General features: G+C 46.8%; 1 protein-coding gene across 1 annotated transcript in view; it reads right to left on the bottom strand.

Annotated features, from left to right (window-relative positions):
* Positions 1 to 18,791, bottom strand: part of CDKL2 (cyclin dependent kinase like 2) — a 305,603-nt gene that overhangs the window by 96,014 nt on the left and 190,798 nt on the right. Inside the window, exon 5 of the mRNA XM_069230289.1 lies at positions 6,503 to 6,615. Coding sequence (XP_069086390.1) covers positions 6,503 to 6,615 — 113 coding nt within the window. The remainder of the gene's footprint in view (positions 1 to 6,502; positions 6,616 to 18,791) is intronic.

Genomic DNA, 18,791 nt, shown 5'->3' with positions numbered 1-18,791 from the left:
TCCGAATTGTGGGTCTTTGAAGACATATGCCACATGATAAACAGTCCTCAATGATATCCCTATTGAGTAGGGCTTGAGGATTGCTCCAACTGGAGCACCACAGTAGCAATGGAACAAAATTCATGTAATCCTCAGCATTCTCCAAGCCAAGCTCTTCATGCAAAATGAAGCTTGGTCTACTTGGGGGGAGGCCTAAAATCCTTCTACATACTGTTTTCCTCTATTTGGAGGCTAGAGGCCTTTTTGTAGCCCCAAATGCCTTAGCCCTAGGTTAAAACCGAAAGGCACTTCCTTCTATAAATTTCTAAAAAAGGGGCTATGAGTTTTTTAGTCAATAAAGGAGGCTGGGTTAGAAATGAACCCAATACAATTAAGAAAAAAAATTCTAGCCCTGGATACACATGCCAGCCAGGAGCCCTGTGAATCAAAATAAAGCCCAAGATATTGATATTGGGTTGCAATCTATCATCAAGGTCTGCATTTTGACATTCCTTGATCCACAAGCCATAACAATGCTCTTGGTGGGTTTCACAGACAACTTCAGGGAGGCCATACAATCTATATAGGCTTCTATTAGTAGCTTCAGTGTTTTAGGGGTTCTATCAAGTAACACTACATCATCTGCATAAGTAAGGACAGGGATAGGGATGTTTTTGATCATGGGAATGGCCAGCAGTACCTCCTCTAATCCACTAAAATACAAAACAAAAAGTAGTGGAGCAAGGGTGCACCTCTGCCACACTCCTTGACTTGTGGCAAAAAAAGCAGTGCATTCACCATCCGGTCTATACCTGACAGTGGCAGAGAGGTTATAATGTAGGGCCCTCAAGAACTCTACTAGGCTCTTATCTATCCCTAGGGTCACCAACTTGGCCCATAGTTTAGATCTTACCACGCCACCAAAGGCACAGGTGATACATTTTGACATAATTCTGACTCCACTATAAAAATAGTCTTTCATGGCGTATTATGAGCATTCTTGACATAACTTCAGCCATACATGACATATTGTTGAAAATGACTGATTGTGTGTTGGGACAACCTTGTATTTACCAAAATAAAATCTTTGGTGTTTTGGGGTATAGGTAATGTTTGTTTCGAAAATGACAAACTCACACGTGAGGGATTTAAGTTTATTTATTCAACACAAAATTGAGTATCTAGTAGTAAAATGTGCACATATTCAGAAAATGAAACTATATCTTTCTAAACAAAATTACTGCAATGTCAAGATATATTTAAAGATAATATTCGGGTGGTAAGTTGTGTGGAGTTTGGGGCTTATTGCTGATGTTGTCTCTGTGGTGTAAGATGTCACTTGCAGCTTTGGCTGATATATCATGGCAGTTCAGCATTTAATGCCAAAACTTCTATTAGGTTATCACAGCTATTGTCTGAGGCCTGAGATTGTAAGACTGAAATTACCTATCTGATGTCTGAATAAATAAAGTAACACAAAAGGATGATGGACGGAGTGCTTGACAGTGCAAACACTCACCCCCAGTCACAGCTCTGGGTTTAATCCATCATTCTTTTGCTCACCATACCACCCCAGTTTGGTCCCAGCCATATGCAAATCAGTCTTGACCCTTTTCCTCATGGGAACAGTCCCGACCGAACTGCCAGGCCAGGTCCTCCCTGCACTGGCAACAAGTATTCTGGGACTGGTTTCAGGGTATCATCCTTCATCAGCCAGGCTAGCTTGAATCCAGTGGCACGGTGTGCCCGGGACCCACGTCTGGCAATTCACTTCCCACTTAGGGCAACTTTAGCAACACAAAAGGATGATTGACAGAGTGCTGAACAATGCAAACACTCACCCTCAGTCACAGATGTGGGTTTAATCCATCGTTCCTTTGCTCACCATACCACCCCAGTTTGGACCCAAACATATGCAAATCAGTCTTGACCCTGTTCCTCATGAGAACAGTCCAGCCCAGCCCAAACTGCCAGACCAGGTCCTCCCTGCACCAGAAACAAGCATCCTGGGACCAGTTTCATGATATCACCCTTCATCAGCCAGGCTAGCTTGAATCCCATGGCACAGTGAGCACGGGACCCACGTCTGGGCATACCCTTCCCACTTAGAGTAAGTTTAGCAACACAAAAGGATGATGGACGGAGTGCTGAACAATGCAAACACTCACCCCCAGTCACAGATGTGGGTTTAATCCATCGTTCTTTTGCTCACCATGCCACCCCAGTTTGGACCCAGCCATATGCAAATCAGTCTGGACCCTGTTCCTCATGGGAACAGTCCAGCCAAACTGCCAGCCCAGGTCCTCCCTGGACTGGAAACAAGCATCCTGGGGCCGGTTTCAAGGTATCACCCTTCATCAGCCAGGCTAGCTTGAATCCAGTGGCACAGTGAGCACGGGACAGGATCAGTATCCTCTTTGTCTACTGCCAAAGCCTGAGTTTTTAAGATTAGTGTAACTTTACATTTTTCATTTTTCACCCTACCCCTCTTAAGTGAATTATTGGACAGAGCATAACAATGAGTATCTACATGCAAGGGACAGGGTGTAACTATGAAAGGAGGTTGAAACCAGAAGTGAAAAAGATGCTATTTGCATTTTTTAAATTATAGGTGATATAAAATTTCATGCCTAGAATTTAAATTCTTGTAATATTTCTGTTTTAAGTCAATTTCTCTAGAAAGTTTACTGACAAAATGAGCTATATTTACCACTTTTGAGTGTTTTCTCAAAGTGATTTCTCCCTCAGCACCACTCAGGAGAGTCTGGATTGCTTGGCACACAACAAAAATACTTCATGAGCCCCCTTTAGAGCATATGACACCTTATCCAATTAATGTGAAATGTGTGCTGTAAAATACGTAAGCTGGTTCTATTTTTACAAAGGTTTCTGAGAAAAGAGTCCCTTAAAAAATTCTGAAATTCTCAGTTTTGCCTGTTTTGGCAATTCATTCGTTCAGTGAAATTTAGGGAGAATAATTATTCTCCACCACTTTCCAAGTTCATGAGATGCAGTTTTCTAGACACCCCATGAGATCTCACTAATCTGAAGGTTCATCAATTGCCACTCATTATGGTGCAACTAGAGGGCGTTTTGCATCCTACCTTTACCAGCGGAGCAATACAGTTTTACCACTAGACTTCCTCTTTCTTTGAGAATAATAGTGCGAATTTTCAAGGATTCACAAAGAAGCCTAAGAGTACCCCAGGAAAATCATGACAGTCAGTACTCCTTCTTCCCAGAAGTGTTTCTCCTTCCCAAGTCCATACCAGCTGGAAAATGTACATGACTAAAAGAGGAATGAATGTGTGATTTAATGATAAAACACCTTACCCACCAACCACATGAAATATATGTGCGATTCCTTCTCTTTCCTACCTTGGAAAGTTACTTCTGCTTCTTAACAGTAGTAGTGCTATAACTGTTTCAGGGTAAGAAGCTGTCTGCAGAGGTTTTATGAATACCCCCAAATGGCTGAGTTCCGGCACGGTCTCTTTCCCCTAAAAGAAAATGTGTGACACTGGAAAATCCACAGCATCATTAGTATATTTTGTGAATCAAAAGTTCAACAGTCCACATTCTGTGACTCAAGATGTGGAATTTTGTTTTCTAATTGTTTTTTGGGCATATAGTCACACTTAGGTCCACAAAAACTTTCTGAAACAGGCCCTCTGTTAAGATGTGAAAGGTGTTCATTTTCGCTAGGAATTTATGCAGGGCACATATATTTCAGTGCCTCTCACTAACCTGGTACTGCTGGTGAAGACAGGTAAGACGTGTGACATGGTCCTTGGGAACCAGCTGCTCTTTAACTTTAATGTCAGGTTTGGCAAAAAATAAACATATCAGGCAACCTGCCACTTTATACGTAGAATCAAATATTTTCAGTATTAGAAGGGAGAGGAATCACTGTTTTAAGGGTATATTTTTTTCAAATTATTCCTATTCCTTGTGAAAATGGGCGTATACTAGGCCACATCGGTCCCTCCATTGCAGGGTGGTCAAACCCCTGAGGCAATGCCTTTGTGAATCTGTAAGGTGACCAACAATAGAGCCCTTTATGAGTACCTATCCAAATTTTGTGACAATGGGACACACACATTAAAGCCTCCTCACAAGAGGGCAGTCAAATTACATTGTGTAACCACACATATCGGAATTTCAAACTTAGTCATTCCAACACCCCTGCAGTTTTACTTAGGTAAATGTCAACTCCTTTTGTAAGGAAAGCACCAAATTATGCATGTTAATCTTTTCTGGGGAAAACTCAGAACAGGATAATTAGCAAACTCTGCTATGTCATTGTTAGAAATTGGGTCTCTGGTTGGCAAAGGTATACACCCATGTCCAAGTAGGGACCACAATCCTTACCAGGGTAAGTCACAACACCATCCAAATTATCCTGTGCCCACCCTCGGGTAGCTTGGCACTGAGTAGTCAGACTTAACTTAGAAGGCAATGTGTAAAGTATTTGTGCAATAACTCATAAAGTGACACAGTGAAAACACCACAAAAATACACCACACAGGTTCAGAAAAATAGATTATATTTATCTGCACAAAATAAGATCAAAACAACATAAATCCAATGAGAACAAGCCGAGATATCACTTTTTAAAGGTTTAAAAAAGTCTCAATCCTTAAAAATCAGTTGTTGTATATTTGTAACACACAGTACCCAGGATACATAAAAAATAACTATGCATGGGAACTGCAGAGGAGGAAATGCGTTGAAAAAAAGGCGCTGCGTCAGATTTCCTGGCGCGGCACAGACGATGCGTGTTTTCTTTCCACGCTTCAAGGTGATGCGTCGATTAGCAGCAGCGCAGCCTTGGTTCCTCACTGCGATATGGGGATATTTTGGCGCCCAGGGGCAATGTGTTGAAAATCCTGGACGTGCTGGTAGAAAGGAGCAGGTGCTGTGTCAATCCAGTAGACGCTGCAGTGATTTTTCAGCCACGAGGCAGGCGCTGTGTCAGATTTCCAGTTGCAAGTCCAGCACTGCTTCGTTCCGGTAGGCGGTGCGGCGATTTTCCAGCTGCAAAGCAGGTGCTCAGCAGATTTCCACAGGAGTTACAATGAATTTCTGATGCACAAGGATTTCCTGAAGGGGTGAAGTCTTTGTTGGCCCTGAGACTTCGAAAACAGGAGGCAAGCTCAATCCAAGCCCTTGGAGAGCACTTTAGGAGGAAGGCGGAGTCCTTCCAGCAGAGTCAGGAGCACGAGGCAGCACAGCAACAAGCAGGAAAGCATTCCTTCAGCAAAGCAGTCCAGATGAGTCATTTGGGCAGCCAGACAGTCTCTCTGACAGAGTCCAGGTGTAGGTCCAGAAGTGTCTGATTTGGGGGGGTCAGAGACCCAGTTTATATTCCCCAAAATGTTTTTGAAACTTCAAAGAGTGGTTTTGAGGTTCACAATTTCCCCTTTCAGCCCCTTTCAGCCCAGTACTGTCTGCCAGGATCCCTGTGGGGGGTTATCAGTCCTTAGTGTGAGGGCAGGCCACTGGCTTTAGACATGTAAGAGCTAACCCCTCCACCATTCCTGCCCAGGGAGACCCATTCAGTATGCAGATGAATGCAGATGTGACTGAGTGTCCTATGTTTATGGCTGTCTTGGTGGAATACACAAAGGGAGCTGTCAACAAGATCAGACCAGATGTGGATTGGAGACAGGCTATAAGGCACAGATGGTAGTAAGTGCATAGAAATGCCCACTTTCTAAAAGTGGCATTCGTAAAATAGTAATATTAAATCCAACTTCACCAGTATGCAGGATTTTCTATTACCGTTCTGGCCATACATACTAAACAGGACAGGACTACTCCAGATCAGAATCTACCACTTAAAGGTATATGAGGGCAGTTCTAATGCTAGTCTATGAGAGGAGCAGACTTCACAGTAATGGACAGCAAATATGTGAGTTTTTCACTAACAGGACATGTAAAACACATAAGTACCTGTCCTGCCTTTTACTTACGTAGCACCCTTCCCTAAGGGTTATATGTAGAAAAAGGTGAGCTTACGGCTTAGCAAGTAGTTTTAAGTGCCAAGCCAAAGTGGCAGTGAAACTGCACACACAGGTCTTGCAATGGCAGGCCTTAGATGTGGTTAAGGGGCTACTTATGTGGATGGCACAACCAATGCTGCAGACCCACTAGGAGCAATTAATTTGCAGGCCCTGGGCACCTGTAGTGCACTTTACCAGGGACGTACAAGTAAATTAAATATGCCAACTGGGTATGAGCCAATGTTACCATGTCTTAGGGAGAGAGCTCATGCACTTTAGCACTGGTTAGCAGTGGTAAAGTGTCCAGAGTACTAAAGCAAACAAAAATGAGGTCAGAAAATTAGGAGGAGGAAGGCAAAACATTTGGGGTGACCCTTTAGAGAGGGCCATTTTGCAACAGTCAGTATTTACCAGCTGCAGTAAATAACCCACTGATACACAGGACATTCATGTTTTGTCACTAATAATGCACTTTGTTCTTAAGTGGAAAGCAGATATCACATAAAGAATGTTCTTACCTAAACACTTCATAATATGATATAATTGATCGATGTCTGAGTCGCCAGGGAACAAGGGCTCCCCAGTAAGCATTTCTGTCACCAGACAGCCAATTGCCCACAGATCTACTGCCCTGAATAAGAGGAAAATACAGTTTGCATTAGCAGTAATAAAGTTTCAAACTGAAAAAATAGACAATGTATTCTGTTAATCTTTGAACATGCGTTCATGTGTATTTGTAGAAAATGTATTTAATAAAGTCATCTTGATGAATTCATATAGCAAAACGTAAAATTAACTTTTTTTAAAACATTTTTTAAATCTACATTTAAATATTAAAACTCTAAAATGCTACAGTAATTTATTTCTGACCTTAGTGCCCATGACCATCATCAGAGCAAGCAAGAAGACCACTTTTCTTAATTGTTGTATGAGAACCAGAGTGGGCCTCTATGGTCTATGGGACGCATAATGCATGTCTTCTTTATCAAGAGGGCCTACTATTCCTTTGTCGATTGGCGTAAGTTTTATAAGTAGTGGCAGCATGTATTTATAATCACAGTTGCAGAGTAAACCTTTTACCCTGTTCTCTTCTGTGTGTGAATGGACTATCAGACTTGGCCCTTTCAAGCTCTGCATAAACCATATGTGTTTAGGTTCCTTGCTCCATCCTGTATGGTAGGAGAGAGCATATATGTGGCGTAGACAGATGGTTGTATGAGCCAGTGGAGTGTGTGCTGTGTATGACTGTTAGTCAAAGAACTCCATCTTAGCAGTACAAGCATACTGTGCAGGAAGGTGAATAGACATAGTCTGACAAAGTAGCATTGTGTACTGCAAGCATCCCTAATGTTTTTGTGTGGTGACAGACTCTAAAGTGTGGCTTGATGGAAATAAGACTCTCTTTAGAAGTACAGATGGGACCTTTTTCTGTGTCCTGCCGTTCGGTCCTTCCTGAAGCACTCTCAATGTATTTTATAGTGGGTGTGAGGAGTATGGGCAGAGGTCTCGTCTCGGTGCTGGGTTATCCTTTGTCAGGGATTTTCCCCTTTGTTCCCCAGAATTGATTTTCTAAAAGGTGTCAGCAGTGAACACTTCTCTCCTCTTTGTGCACTTGTTTTGGGTGACTCCCAGCCGTGAATCCCATTGTCACCTCCTGCTACCTACCACCATTTGAAAACAAAACGTGGGTCTGTTCTTAAAGAAGGGAGCTACACAAAGTGAAAGAACTACCTCACACAGGTTCCAGAATGGCACATGTAGAATAAACAAACCATATCTAAGAAAGGAGTATAAGATTGACTGAGACTGGCAGTCAGTGTTCAATGACTTCTCAATGACATATGTAGTCTACACACTGCAGGGGGCTTCCCAGAGGTAAGGAGACATCCTCTGAAGAAATACAAAACTATCTACCAGGTACAGGTGTTGGTCTGCCTCGATAAATAAATCTGCCAGGTCTCCTGAAAGAGTGGTACTGCAGGCATCCATACAGAAGGAGGTGTCAGAAATACCAGACTGACCACTGAAGAAATTAATTGTCAACTTGCACCAAGAACATGTCAGGCGTTGCTCATATCTGTGTAGACCTCCCTGTGACTCTGACTTGTGTCCCTGGTTGCGCTCATTGTGTCTGAAGACATTTAAAGCCATCAGAGAGGTGGTTGGCATGAACTAACGATTAGATGGGGAAGTATACCTGCATCCCCCTTGCTCAAAACATGCTGTGGCAAGAAGCCCTGAAGAATCCTATTTATGGTGCCAAAAGGATAAAATGATTCACAGTCCATGTTTGTCTCGGGAAATGAAATGTGCTGGTGCTGGCTCTTACACCCTGTGACCTTGGCACCCCTTTTAATTGTTTACCAGGGATCCTGGTGGGTGGGCTCTTAGGAACAACACTAAGGCCCTCATTATAACCTCAGCGGTCTTTTGAAAAGACCGCCAAGGCTGCGGGAGCCAGAATACCGTCAGTGCTGGCGGTATTTCTGGCTCCCTATTATGACTTTTCCGCTGGGCCAGCGGACGGTAACAGTGTTACCATCCGCTGGCCCAGTGGAAAAGTCACATCACCATTGCTGCCGGCTCGTAATAGAGCCGGCGGCAATGCTGATGTGCAGCGGGTGCAGTAGCACCTGTCGCGCATTGAAATGCGCGACGGGCCATGCCTGGGGGCCCCTGCACTGCCCATGCCACGTGCATGGGCAGGGCAGGGGCCCCCAGGGGCACCCCAAGTCCCCCTTACCGCCAGCCTTTCCATGGCGGTGTTTACCGCCGTAGCCAGGCTGGCGGTCGGGGACTCATAATCCCCAGGACAGCGGTGCTTGCACCGCTGCCCTGGGGATTATGACCGCCAGGCAAAAGCCTGGCGGAATAGTGGAGGGTCCGGCGGTATGGCCGAGGCTATTGCGCAACTGTCATATTAGCTGGCTGAACACCGCCAGCCTGTTGGCGGTGTTACCGTACAGCTTACCGCCGGCCGCCAAGGTCATAATGAGGCCCTAAATCTTCCTACACAATCCTGTGAACTTAAAAATTCATGGGTAGGCTGTACACCTTTGTTTCATTGAGGGTTTTACTTTAGGCCTCAACCGCATCATGAACTACGACTGTTCCTCTGTGCAACTGCAACCCGTGGAGATGTTGCAATTAACGTCCTTCTGCAGCGCTCCAAGACCAACAGTGGCTTCACCGTCCTCAAATCCGAATAAGGGTGCAGACATTATCCTTAGCCCTGACAAAGCCAAATACTGTGACTGTAGGAAGTTGGCTCTGTATGCACTATTTCAAAGTAAGGAATAGTATGCACAGAGTCCAAGGGTTCCCCTTAGAGGTAAGATAGTGGCAAAAAGAGATAATACTAATGCTCTATTTTGTGGTAGTGTGGTCGAGCAGTAGGCTTATCCAAGGAGTAGTGTTAAGCATTTGTTGTACATACACATAGACAATAAATGAGGTACACACACTCAGAGACAAATCCAGCCAATAGGTTTTTGTATAGAAAAATATCTTTTCTCAGTTTATTTTAAGAACCACAGGTTCAAATTCTACATGTAATATCTCATTCGAAAGGTATTGCAGGTAAGTACTTTAGGAACTTCAAATCATCAAAATTGCATGTATACTTTTCAAGTTAAGCACAAATAGCTGTTTTAAAAGTGGACACAGTGCAATTTTCACAGTTCCTAGGGGAGGTAAGTATTTGTTAGGTTAACCAGGTAAGTAAGACACTTACAGGGCTTAGTTCTTGGTCCAAGGTAGCCCACCGTTGGGGGTTCAGAGCAACCCCAAAGTCACCACACCAGCAGCTCAGGGCCGGTCAGGTGCAGAGTTCAAGGTGGTGCCCAAAACGCATAGGCTAGAATGGAGAGAAGGGGGTGCCCCGGTTCCGGTCTGCTTGCAGGTAAGTACCCGCGTCTTCGGAGGGCAGACCAGGGGGGTTTTGTAGGGCACCGGGGGGGACACAAGCCCACACAGAAATTTCACCCTCAGCGGCGCGGGGGCGGCCGGGTGCAGTGTAGAAACAAGCGTCGGGTTCGCAATGTTAGTCTATGAGAGATCTCGGGATCTCTTCAGCGCTGCAGGCAGGCAAGGGGGGGATTCCTCGGGGAAACCTCCACTTGGACAAGGGAGAGGGACTCCTGGGGGTCACTTCTCCAGTGAAAGTCCGGTCCTTCAGGTCCTGGGGGCTGCGGGTGCAGGGTCTCTCCCAGGCGTCGGGACTTTAGGTTCAAAGAGTCGCGGTCAGGGGAAGCCTCGGGATTCCCTCTGCAGGCGGCGCTGTGGGGGCTCAGGGGGGACAGGTTTTGGTACTCACAGTATCAGAGTAGTCCTGGGGTCCCTCCTGAGGTGTCGGATCTCCACCAGCCGAGTCGGGGTCGCCGGGTGCAGTGTTGCAAGTCTCACGCTTCTTGCGGGGAGCTTGCAGGGTTCTTTAAAGCTGCTGGAAACAAAGTTGCAGCTTTTCTTGGAGCAGGTCCGCTGTCCTCGGGAGTTTCTTGTCTTTTCGAAGCAGGGGCAGTCCTCAGAGGATGTCGAGGTCGCTGGTCCCTTTGGAAGGCGTCGCTGGAGCAGGATCTTTGGAAGGCAGGAGACAGGCCGGTGAGTTTCTGGAGCCAAGGCAGTTGTCGTCTTCTGGTCTTCCGCTGCAGGGGTTTTCAGCTGGGCAGTCCTTCTTCTTGTAGTTGCAGGAATCTAATTTTCTAGGGTTCAGGGTAGCCCTTAAATACTAAATTTAAGGGCGTGTTTAGGTCTGGGGGGTTAGTAGCCAATGGCTACTAGCCCTGAGGGTGGGTACACCCTCTTTGTGCCTCCTCCCAAGGGGAGGGGGTCAAAATCCTAACCCTATTGGGGGAATCCTCCATCTGCAAGATGGAGGATTTCTAAAAGTTAGAGTCACTTCAGCTCAGGACACCTTAGGGGCTGTCCTGACTGGCCAGTGACTCCTCCTTGTTTTTCTCATTATTTTCTCCGGCCTTGCCGCCAAAAGTGGGGCCTGGCCGGAGGGGGCGGGCAACTCCACTAGCTGGAGTGTCCTGCTGGGTTGGCACAAAGGAGGTGAGCCTTTGAGGCTCACCGCCAGGTGTGACAATTCCTGCCTGGGGGAGGTGTTAGCATCTCCACCCAGTGCAGGCTTTGTTACTGGCCTCAGAGTGACAAAGGCACTCTCCCCATGGGGCCAGCAACATGTCTCGGTTTGTGGCAGGCTGCTAAAACTAGTCAGCCTACACAGATAGTCGGTTAAGTTTCAGGGGGCACCTCTAAGGTGCCCTCTGGGGTGTATTTGACAATAAAATGTACACTGGCATCAGTGTGCATTTATTGTGCTGAGAAGTTTGATACCAAACTTCCCAGTTTTCAGTGTAGCCATTATGGTGCTGTGGAGTTCGTGTTTGACAAACTCCCAGACCATATACTCTTATGGCTACCCTGCACTTACAATGTCTAAGGTTTTGTTTAGACACTGTAGGGGTACCATGCTCATGCACTGGTACCCTCACCTATGGTATAGTGCACCCTGCCTTAGGGCTGTAAGGCCTGCTAGAGGGGTGTCTTACCTATACTGCATAGGCAGTGAGAGGCTGGCATGGCACCCTGAGGGGAGTGCCATGTCGACTTACTCGTTTTGTCCTCACTAGCACACACAAGCTGGCAAGCAGTGTGTCTGTGCTGAGTGAGAGGTCTCCAGGGTGGCATAAGACATGCTGCAGCCCTTAGAGACCTTCCTTGGCATCAGGGCCCTTGGTACTAGAAGTACCAGTTACAAGGGACTTATCTGGATGCCAGGGTCTGCCAATTGTGGATACAAAAGTACAGGTTAGGGAAAGAACACTGGTGCTGGGGCCTGGTTAGCAGGCCTCAGCACACTTTCAATTGTAAACATAGCATCAGCAAAGGCAAAAAGTCAGGGGGCAACCATGCCAAGGAGGCATTTCCTTACACACCCCCCCCCCAAACGAAAGAGGATGAGACTAACCTTTCCCAAGAGAGTCTTCATTTTCTAAGTGGAAGAACCTGGAAAGGCCATCTGCATTGGCATGGGCAGTCCCAGGTCTGTGTTCCACTATAAAGTCCATTCCCTGTAGGGAGATGGACCACCTCAACAGTTTAGGATTTTCACCTTTCATTTGCATCAGCCATTTGAGAGGTCTGTGGTCAGTTTGAACTAGGAAGTGAGTCCCAAAGAGGTATGGTCTCAGCTTCTTCAGGGACCAAACCACAGCAAAGGCCTCCCTCTCAATGGCACTCCAACGCTGCTCCCTGGGGAGTAACCTCCTGCTAATGAAAGCAACAGGCTGGTCAAGGCCATCATCATTTGTTTGGGACAAAACTGCCCCTATCCCATGTTCAGAGGCATCAGTTTGCACAATGAACTGCTTAGAATAATCTGGAGCTTTGAGAACTGGTGCTGAGCACATTGCCTGTTTCAGGGTGTCAAAGGCCTGTTGGCATTCCACAGTCCAGTTCACTTTCTTGGGCATTTTCTTGGAGGTGAGTTCAGTGAGGGCTGTCACAATGGATCCATATCCCTTCACAAACCTCCTGTAATACCCAGTCAAGCCAAGGAATGCCCTGACTTGAGTCTGGGTTTTTGGAGCTACCCAGTCCAGAATAGTCTGGATCTTGGGTTGGAGTGGCTGAACTTGGCCTCCACCTACAAGGTGTCCCAAGTAAACCACAGTTCCCTGCCCTATCTGGCATTTGGATGCCTTGATAGAGAGGCCTGCAGATTGCAGAGCCTTCAAAACCTTCTTCAGGTGGACCAGGTGATCCTGCCAGGTGGAGCTAAAGACAGCAATATCATCAAGATAAGCTGTGCTAAAGGACTCCAAGCCAGCAAGGACTTGATTCACCAACCTTTGGAAGGTGGCAGGGGCATTCTTTAAACCAAAGGGCATAACAGTAAACTGATAATGCCCATCAGGTGTGGAGAATGCTGTTTTCTCTTTTGCTCCAGGTGCCATTTTTATTTGCCAGTACCCTGCTGTCAAGTCAAAGGTACTTAAGAATTTGGCAGCACCTAATTTATCTATGAGCTCATCAGCTCTTGGAATTGGATGAGCATCTGTCTTGGTGACAGAATTGAGTCCTCTGTAGTCCACACAAAACCTCATCTCTTTCTTTCCATCTTTGGTGTGAGGTTTGGGGACTAAGACCACTGGGCTAGCCCAGGGGCTGTCAGAGCGCTCAATTACTCCCAATTCCAGCATCTTGTGGACTTCCACCTTGATGCTTTCCTTAACATGGTCAGATTGTCTGAAGATCTTGTTCTTGACAGGCATGCTGTCTCCTGTGTCCACATCATGGGTACACAGGTGTGTCTGACCAGGGGTTAAGGAGAAGAGTTCAGGAAACTGTTGTAGGACTCTCCTACAATCAGCTTGCTGTTGGCCAGAGAGGGTGTCTGAGTAGATCACTCCATCTACTGTGCCATCTTTTGGGTCTGATGACAGAAGATCAGGGAGAGGTTCACTCTCTGCCTCCTGATCCTCATCTGTTACCATCAACAGATTCACATCAGCCCTGTCATGGAAGAGCTTAAGGCGGTTCACATGGATCACCCTCTTGGGGCTCCTGCTTGTGCCCAGGTCCACCAAGTAGGTGACCTGACTCTTCCTTTCTAGTACTGGGTAAGGGCCACTCCATTTGTCCTGGAGTGCCCTGGGAGCCACAGGCTCCAGAACCCAGACTTTCTGCCCTGGTTGGAACTCAACCAGTGCAGCCTTTTGGTCATACCAAAACATCTGGAGCTGTTGGCTGGCCTCAAGGTTTTTGGTTGCCTTTTCCATGTACTCTGCCATTCTAGAGCGAAGGCCAAGTACATAGTCCACTATGTCCTGTTTAGGCTCATGGAGAGGTCTCTCCCAGCCTTCTTTAACAAGGGCAAGTGGTCCCCTTACAGGATGACCAAACAGAAGTTCAAAGGGTGAGAATCCTACTCCCTTCTGTGGCACCTCTCTGTAAGCGAAAAGCAGACATGGCAAGAGGACATCCCATCTCCTTTTGAGCTTTTCTGGGAGCCCCATGATCATGCCTTTTAATGTCTTGTTGAATCTCTCAACCAAGCCATTAGTTTGTGGATGGTAAGGTGTAGTGAATTTATAAGTCACTCCACACTCATTCCACATGTGCTTTAGGTATGCTGACATGAAGTTGGTACCTCTGTCAGACACCACCTCCTTAGGGAAACCCACTCTGGTAAAGATACCAATGAGGGCCTTGGCTACTGCAGGGGCAGTAGTCGACCTAAGGGGAATAGCTTCAGGATACCTGGTAGCATGATCCACTACTACCAGGATATACATATTTCCTGAGGCTGTGGGAGGTTCTAGTGGACCAACTATGTCCACACCCACTCTTTCAAAGGGAACCCCCACCACTGGAAGTGGAATGAGGGGGGCCTTTGGATGTCCACCTGTCTTACCACTGGCTTGACAGGTGGGGCAGGAGAGGCAAAACTCCTTAACCATGTTGGACATATTGGGCCAGTAGAAGTGGTTGACTAACCTCTCCCACGTCTTTGTTTGTCCCAAATGTCCAGCAAGGGGAATGTCATGGGCCAATGTTAGGATGAACTTCCTGAACAGCTGAGGCACTACCACTCTCCTAGTGGCACCAGGTTTGGGGTCTCTGGCCTCAGTGTACAGGAGTCCATCTTCCCAATAGACCCTATGCGTTCCATTTTTCTTGCCTTTGGACTCTTCAGCAGCTTGCTGCCTAAGGCCTTCAAGAGAGGGACAGGTTTCTTGTCCCTTACACAGCTCCTCCCTTGAGGGTCCCCCTGGGCCTAAGAGCTCAACCTGATAAGGTTCAAGCTCCAAAGGCTCAGTTCCCTCAGAGGGCAGAACTTCTTCCTGAGAAGAGAGGTTCCCTTTCTTTTGCTGTGTTGTAGTTGGTTTCCCAACTGACTTTCCTGTTCTCTTGGTAGGCTGGGCCATTCTTCCAGACTCCAGCTCTACTTGTTCACCCTGTGCCTTGCACTGTGCTCTTGTTTTCACACACACCAGTTCAGGGATACCCAGCATTGCTGCATGGGTTTTTAGTTCTACCTCAGCCCATGCTGAGGACTCCAGGTCATTTCCAAGCAGACAGTCCACTGGGATATTTGAGGAGACCACCACCTGTTTCAGGCCATTGACCCCTCCCCATTCTAAAGTAACCATTGCCATGGGATGTACTTTTCTCTGATTGTCAGCGTTGGTGACTGTGTAAGTTTTTCCAGTCAGGTATTGGCCAGGGGAAACCAGTTTCTCTGTCACCATGGTGACACTGGCACCTGTATCCCTCAGGCCCTCTATTCTAGTCCCATTAATTAAGAGTTGCTGTCTGTATTTTTGCATGTTAGGCGGCCAGACAGCTAGTGTGGCTAAATCCACCCCACCCTCAGAAACTAGAATAGCTTCAGTGTGGACCCTGATTTGCTCTGGGCACACTGTTGATCCCACTTGGAAACTAGCCATACCAGTGTTACCTGGATGGGAGTTTGGAGTGGAACCTTTCTTGGGACAGGCCTTGTCTCCAGTTTGGTGTCCATGCTGTTTACAGCTATGACACCAGGCCTTTTTGGGATCAAAGTTTTTACCCTTGTACCCATTGTTTTGTGAAGAGGCTCTGGGCCCACCCTCCTGTGCAGGTTTTTGGGGGCCTGTAGAAGACTCTTTACTATTTTTAGTTTTGGCTGTCTCATCACCCTTCCCCTGGGGAGTCTTTGTGACCCCTTTCTTTTGGTCACCCCCTGTTGAAGTCTTGGACACCCTTGTCTTGACCCAATGGTCCGCCTTCTTTCCCAATTCTTGGGGAGAAATTGGTCCTAGGTCTACCAGATGCTGATGCAGTTTATCATTGAAACAATTACTTAACAGGTGTTCTTTCACAAATAAATTGTACAGCCCATCATAATTACTTACACCACTGCCTTGAATCCAACCATCTAGTGTTTTCACCGAGTAGTCAACAAAGTCAACCCAGGTCTGGCTCGAGGATTTTTGAGCCCCCCTGAACCTAATCCTGTACTCCTCAGTGGAGAATCCAAAGCCCTCAATCAGGGTACCCTTCATGAGGTCATAAGATTCTGCATCTTTTCCAGAGAGTGTGAGGAGTCTATCCCTACACTTTCCAGTGAACATTTCCCAAAGGAGAGCACCCCAGTGAGATCTGTTCACTTTTCTGGTTACACAAGCCCTCTCAAAAGCTGTGAACCATTTGGTGATGTCATCACCATCTTCATATTTTGTCACAATCCCTTTGGGGATTTTTAACATGTCAGGAGAATCTCTGACCCTATTTATATTGCTGCCACCATTGATGGGTCCTAGGCCCATCTCTTGTCTTTCCCTTTCTATGGCTAGGAGCTGTCTCTCTAAAGCCAATCTTTTGGCCATCCTGGCTAACAGGAGGTCATCTTCACTGAGAGCATCCTCAGTGATTTCAGAAATGTGGGACCCTCCTGTGAGGGACTCACTATTTCTGACTAACACAGTTGGAAACAGGACTTGAGGGGTCCTGTTCTCCCTATTTAGGACTGGAGGAGGGACATTGGCCTCCAAGTCACTAATTTCTTCCTCTGTGATGTCATCATCAGAGGGGTTGGCTTTTTCAAACTCTGCCAACAGCTCCTGGAGCTGAATTTTGGTAGGTCTGGAGCCAATGGTTATTTTTTTGATATTACAGAGAGACCTTAGCTCCCTCATCTTAAGATGGAGGTAAGGTGTGGTGTCGAGTTCCACCACATTCATCTCTGTATCAGACATTATTTTGCTAAGAGTTGGAAGACTTTTTAAAGAATCTAAAACTGTTTTTAGAATCTAATTTCAAACTTTTAACAAACTTTTTAAACTCTAAAAGACAATGCTAAACAGGGACTTAACACACAAGGCCCTAGCAGGACTTTTAAGAATTTTGAAAAATTTCAAATTGCAAAAATGAGTTTCTAATGACAATTTTGGAATTTGTCGTGTGATCAGGTATTGGCTGAGTAGTCCAGCAAATGCAAAGTCTTGTACCCCACCGCTGATCCACCAATGTAGGAAGTTGGCTCTGTATGCACTATTTCAAAGTAAGGAATAGTATGCACAGAGTCCAAGGGTTCCCCTTAGAGGTAAGATAGTGGCAAAAAGAGATAATACTAATGCTCTATTTTGTGGTAGTGTGGTCGAGCAGTAGGCTTATCCAAGGAGTAGTGTTAAGCATTTGTTGTACATACACATAGACAATAAATGAGGTACACACACTCAGAGACAAATCCAGCCAATAGGTTTTTGTATAGAAAAATATCTTTTCTCAGTTTATTTTTAAGAACCACAGGTTCAAATTCTACATGTAATATCTCATTCGAAAGGTATTGCAGGTAAGTACTTTAGGAACTTCAAATCATCAAAATTGCATGTATACTTTTCAAGTTATGCACAAATAGCTGTTTTAAAAGTGGACACAGTGCAATTTTCACAGTTCCTAGGGGAGGTAAGTATTTGTTAGGTTAACCAGGTAAGTAAGACACTTACAGGGCTTAGTTCTTGGTCCAAGGTAGCCCACCGTTGGGGGTTCAGAGCAACCCCAAAGTCACCACACCAGCAGCTCAGGGCCGGTCAGGTGCAGAGTTCAAGGTGGTGCCCAAAACGCATAGGCTAGAATGGAGAGAAGGGGGTGCCCCGGTTCCGGTCTGCTTGCAGGTAAGTACCCGCGTCTTCGGAGGGCAGACCAGGGGGGTTTTGTAGGGCACCGGGGGGGACACAAGCCCACACAGAAATTTCACCCTCAGCGGCGCGGGGGCGGCCGGGTGCAGTGTAGAAACAAGCGTCGGGTTCGCAATGTTAGTCTATGAGAGATCTCGGGATCTCTTCAGCGCTGCAGGCAGGCAAGGGGGGGATTCCTCGGGGAAACCTCCACTTGGACAAGGGAGAGGGACTCCTGGGGGTCACTTCTCCAGTGAAAGTCCGGTCCTTCAGGTCCTGGGGGCTGCGGGTGCAGGGTCTCTCCCAGGCGTCGGGACTTTAGGTTCAAAGAGTCACGGTCAGGGGAAGCCTCGGGATTCCCTCTGCAGGCGGCGCTGTGGGGGCTCAGGGGGGACAGGTTTTGGTACTCACAGTATCAGAGTAGTCCTGGGGTCCCTCCTGAGGTGTCGGATCTCCACCAGCCGAGTCGGGGTCGCCGGGTGCAGTGTTGCAAGTCTCACGCTTCTTGCGGGGAGCTTGCAGGGTTCTTTAAAGCTGCTGGAAACAAAGTTGCAGCTTTTCTTGGAGCAGGTCCGCTGTCCTCGGGAGTTTCTTGTCTTTTCGAAGCAGGGGCAGTCCTCAGAGGATGTCGAGGTCGCTGGTCCCTTTGGAAGGCGTCGCTGGAGCAGGATCTTTGGAAGGCAGGAGACAGGCCGGTGAGTTTCTGGAGCCAAGGCAGTTGTCGTCTTCTGGTCTTCCGCTGCAGGGGTTTTCAGCTGGGCAGTCCTTCTTCTTGTAGTTGCAGGAATCTAATTTTCTAGGGTTCAGGGTAGCCCTTAAATACTAAATTTAAGGGCGTGTTTAGGTCTGGGGGGTTAGTAGCCAATGGCTACTAGCCCTGAGGGTGGGTACACCCTCTTTGTGCCTCCTCCCAAGGGGAGGGGGTCACAATCCTAACCCTATTGGGGGAATCCTCCATCTGCAAGATGGAGGATTTCTAAAAGTTAGAGTCACTTCAGCTCAGGACACCTTAGGGGCTGTCCTGACTGGCCAGTGACTCCTCCTTGTTTTTCTCATTATTTTCTCCGGCCTTGCCGCCAAAAGTGGGGCCTGGCCGGAGGGGGCGGGCAACTCCACTAGCTGGAGTGTCCTGCTGGGT

This window comes from Pleurodeles waltl, chromosome 1_1 (assembly GCF_031143425.1).
Source record: "Pleurodeles waltl isolate 20211129_DDA chromosome 1_1, aPleWal1.hap1.20221129, whole genome shotgun sequence".
Classification (NCBI taxonomy): Eukaryota; Metazoa; Chordata; class Amphibia; order Caudata; family Salamandridae; genus Pleurodeles; species Pleurodeles waltl.
Note: the sequence above shows the minus strand (reverse complement) of the source record. Positions and strands in the feature narration are given on the sequence as shown.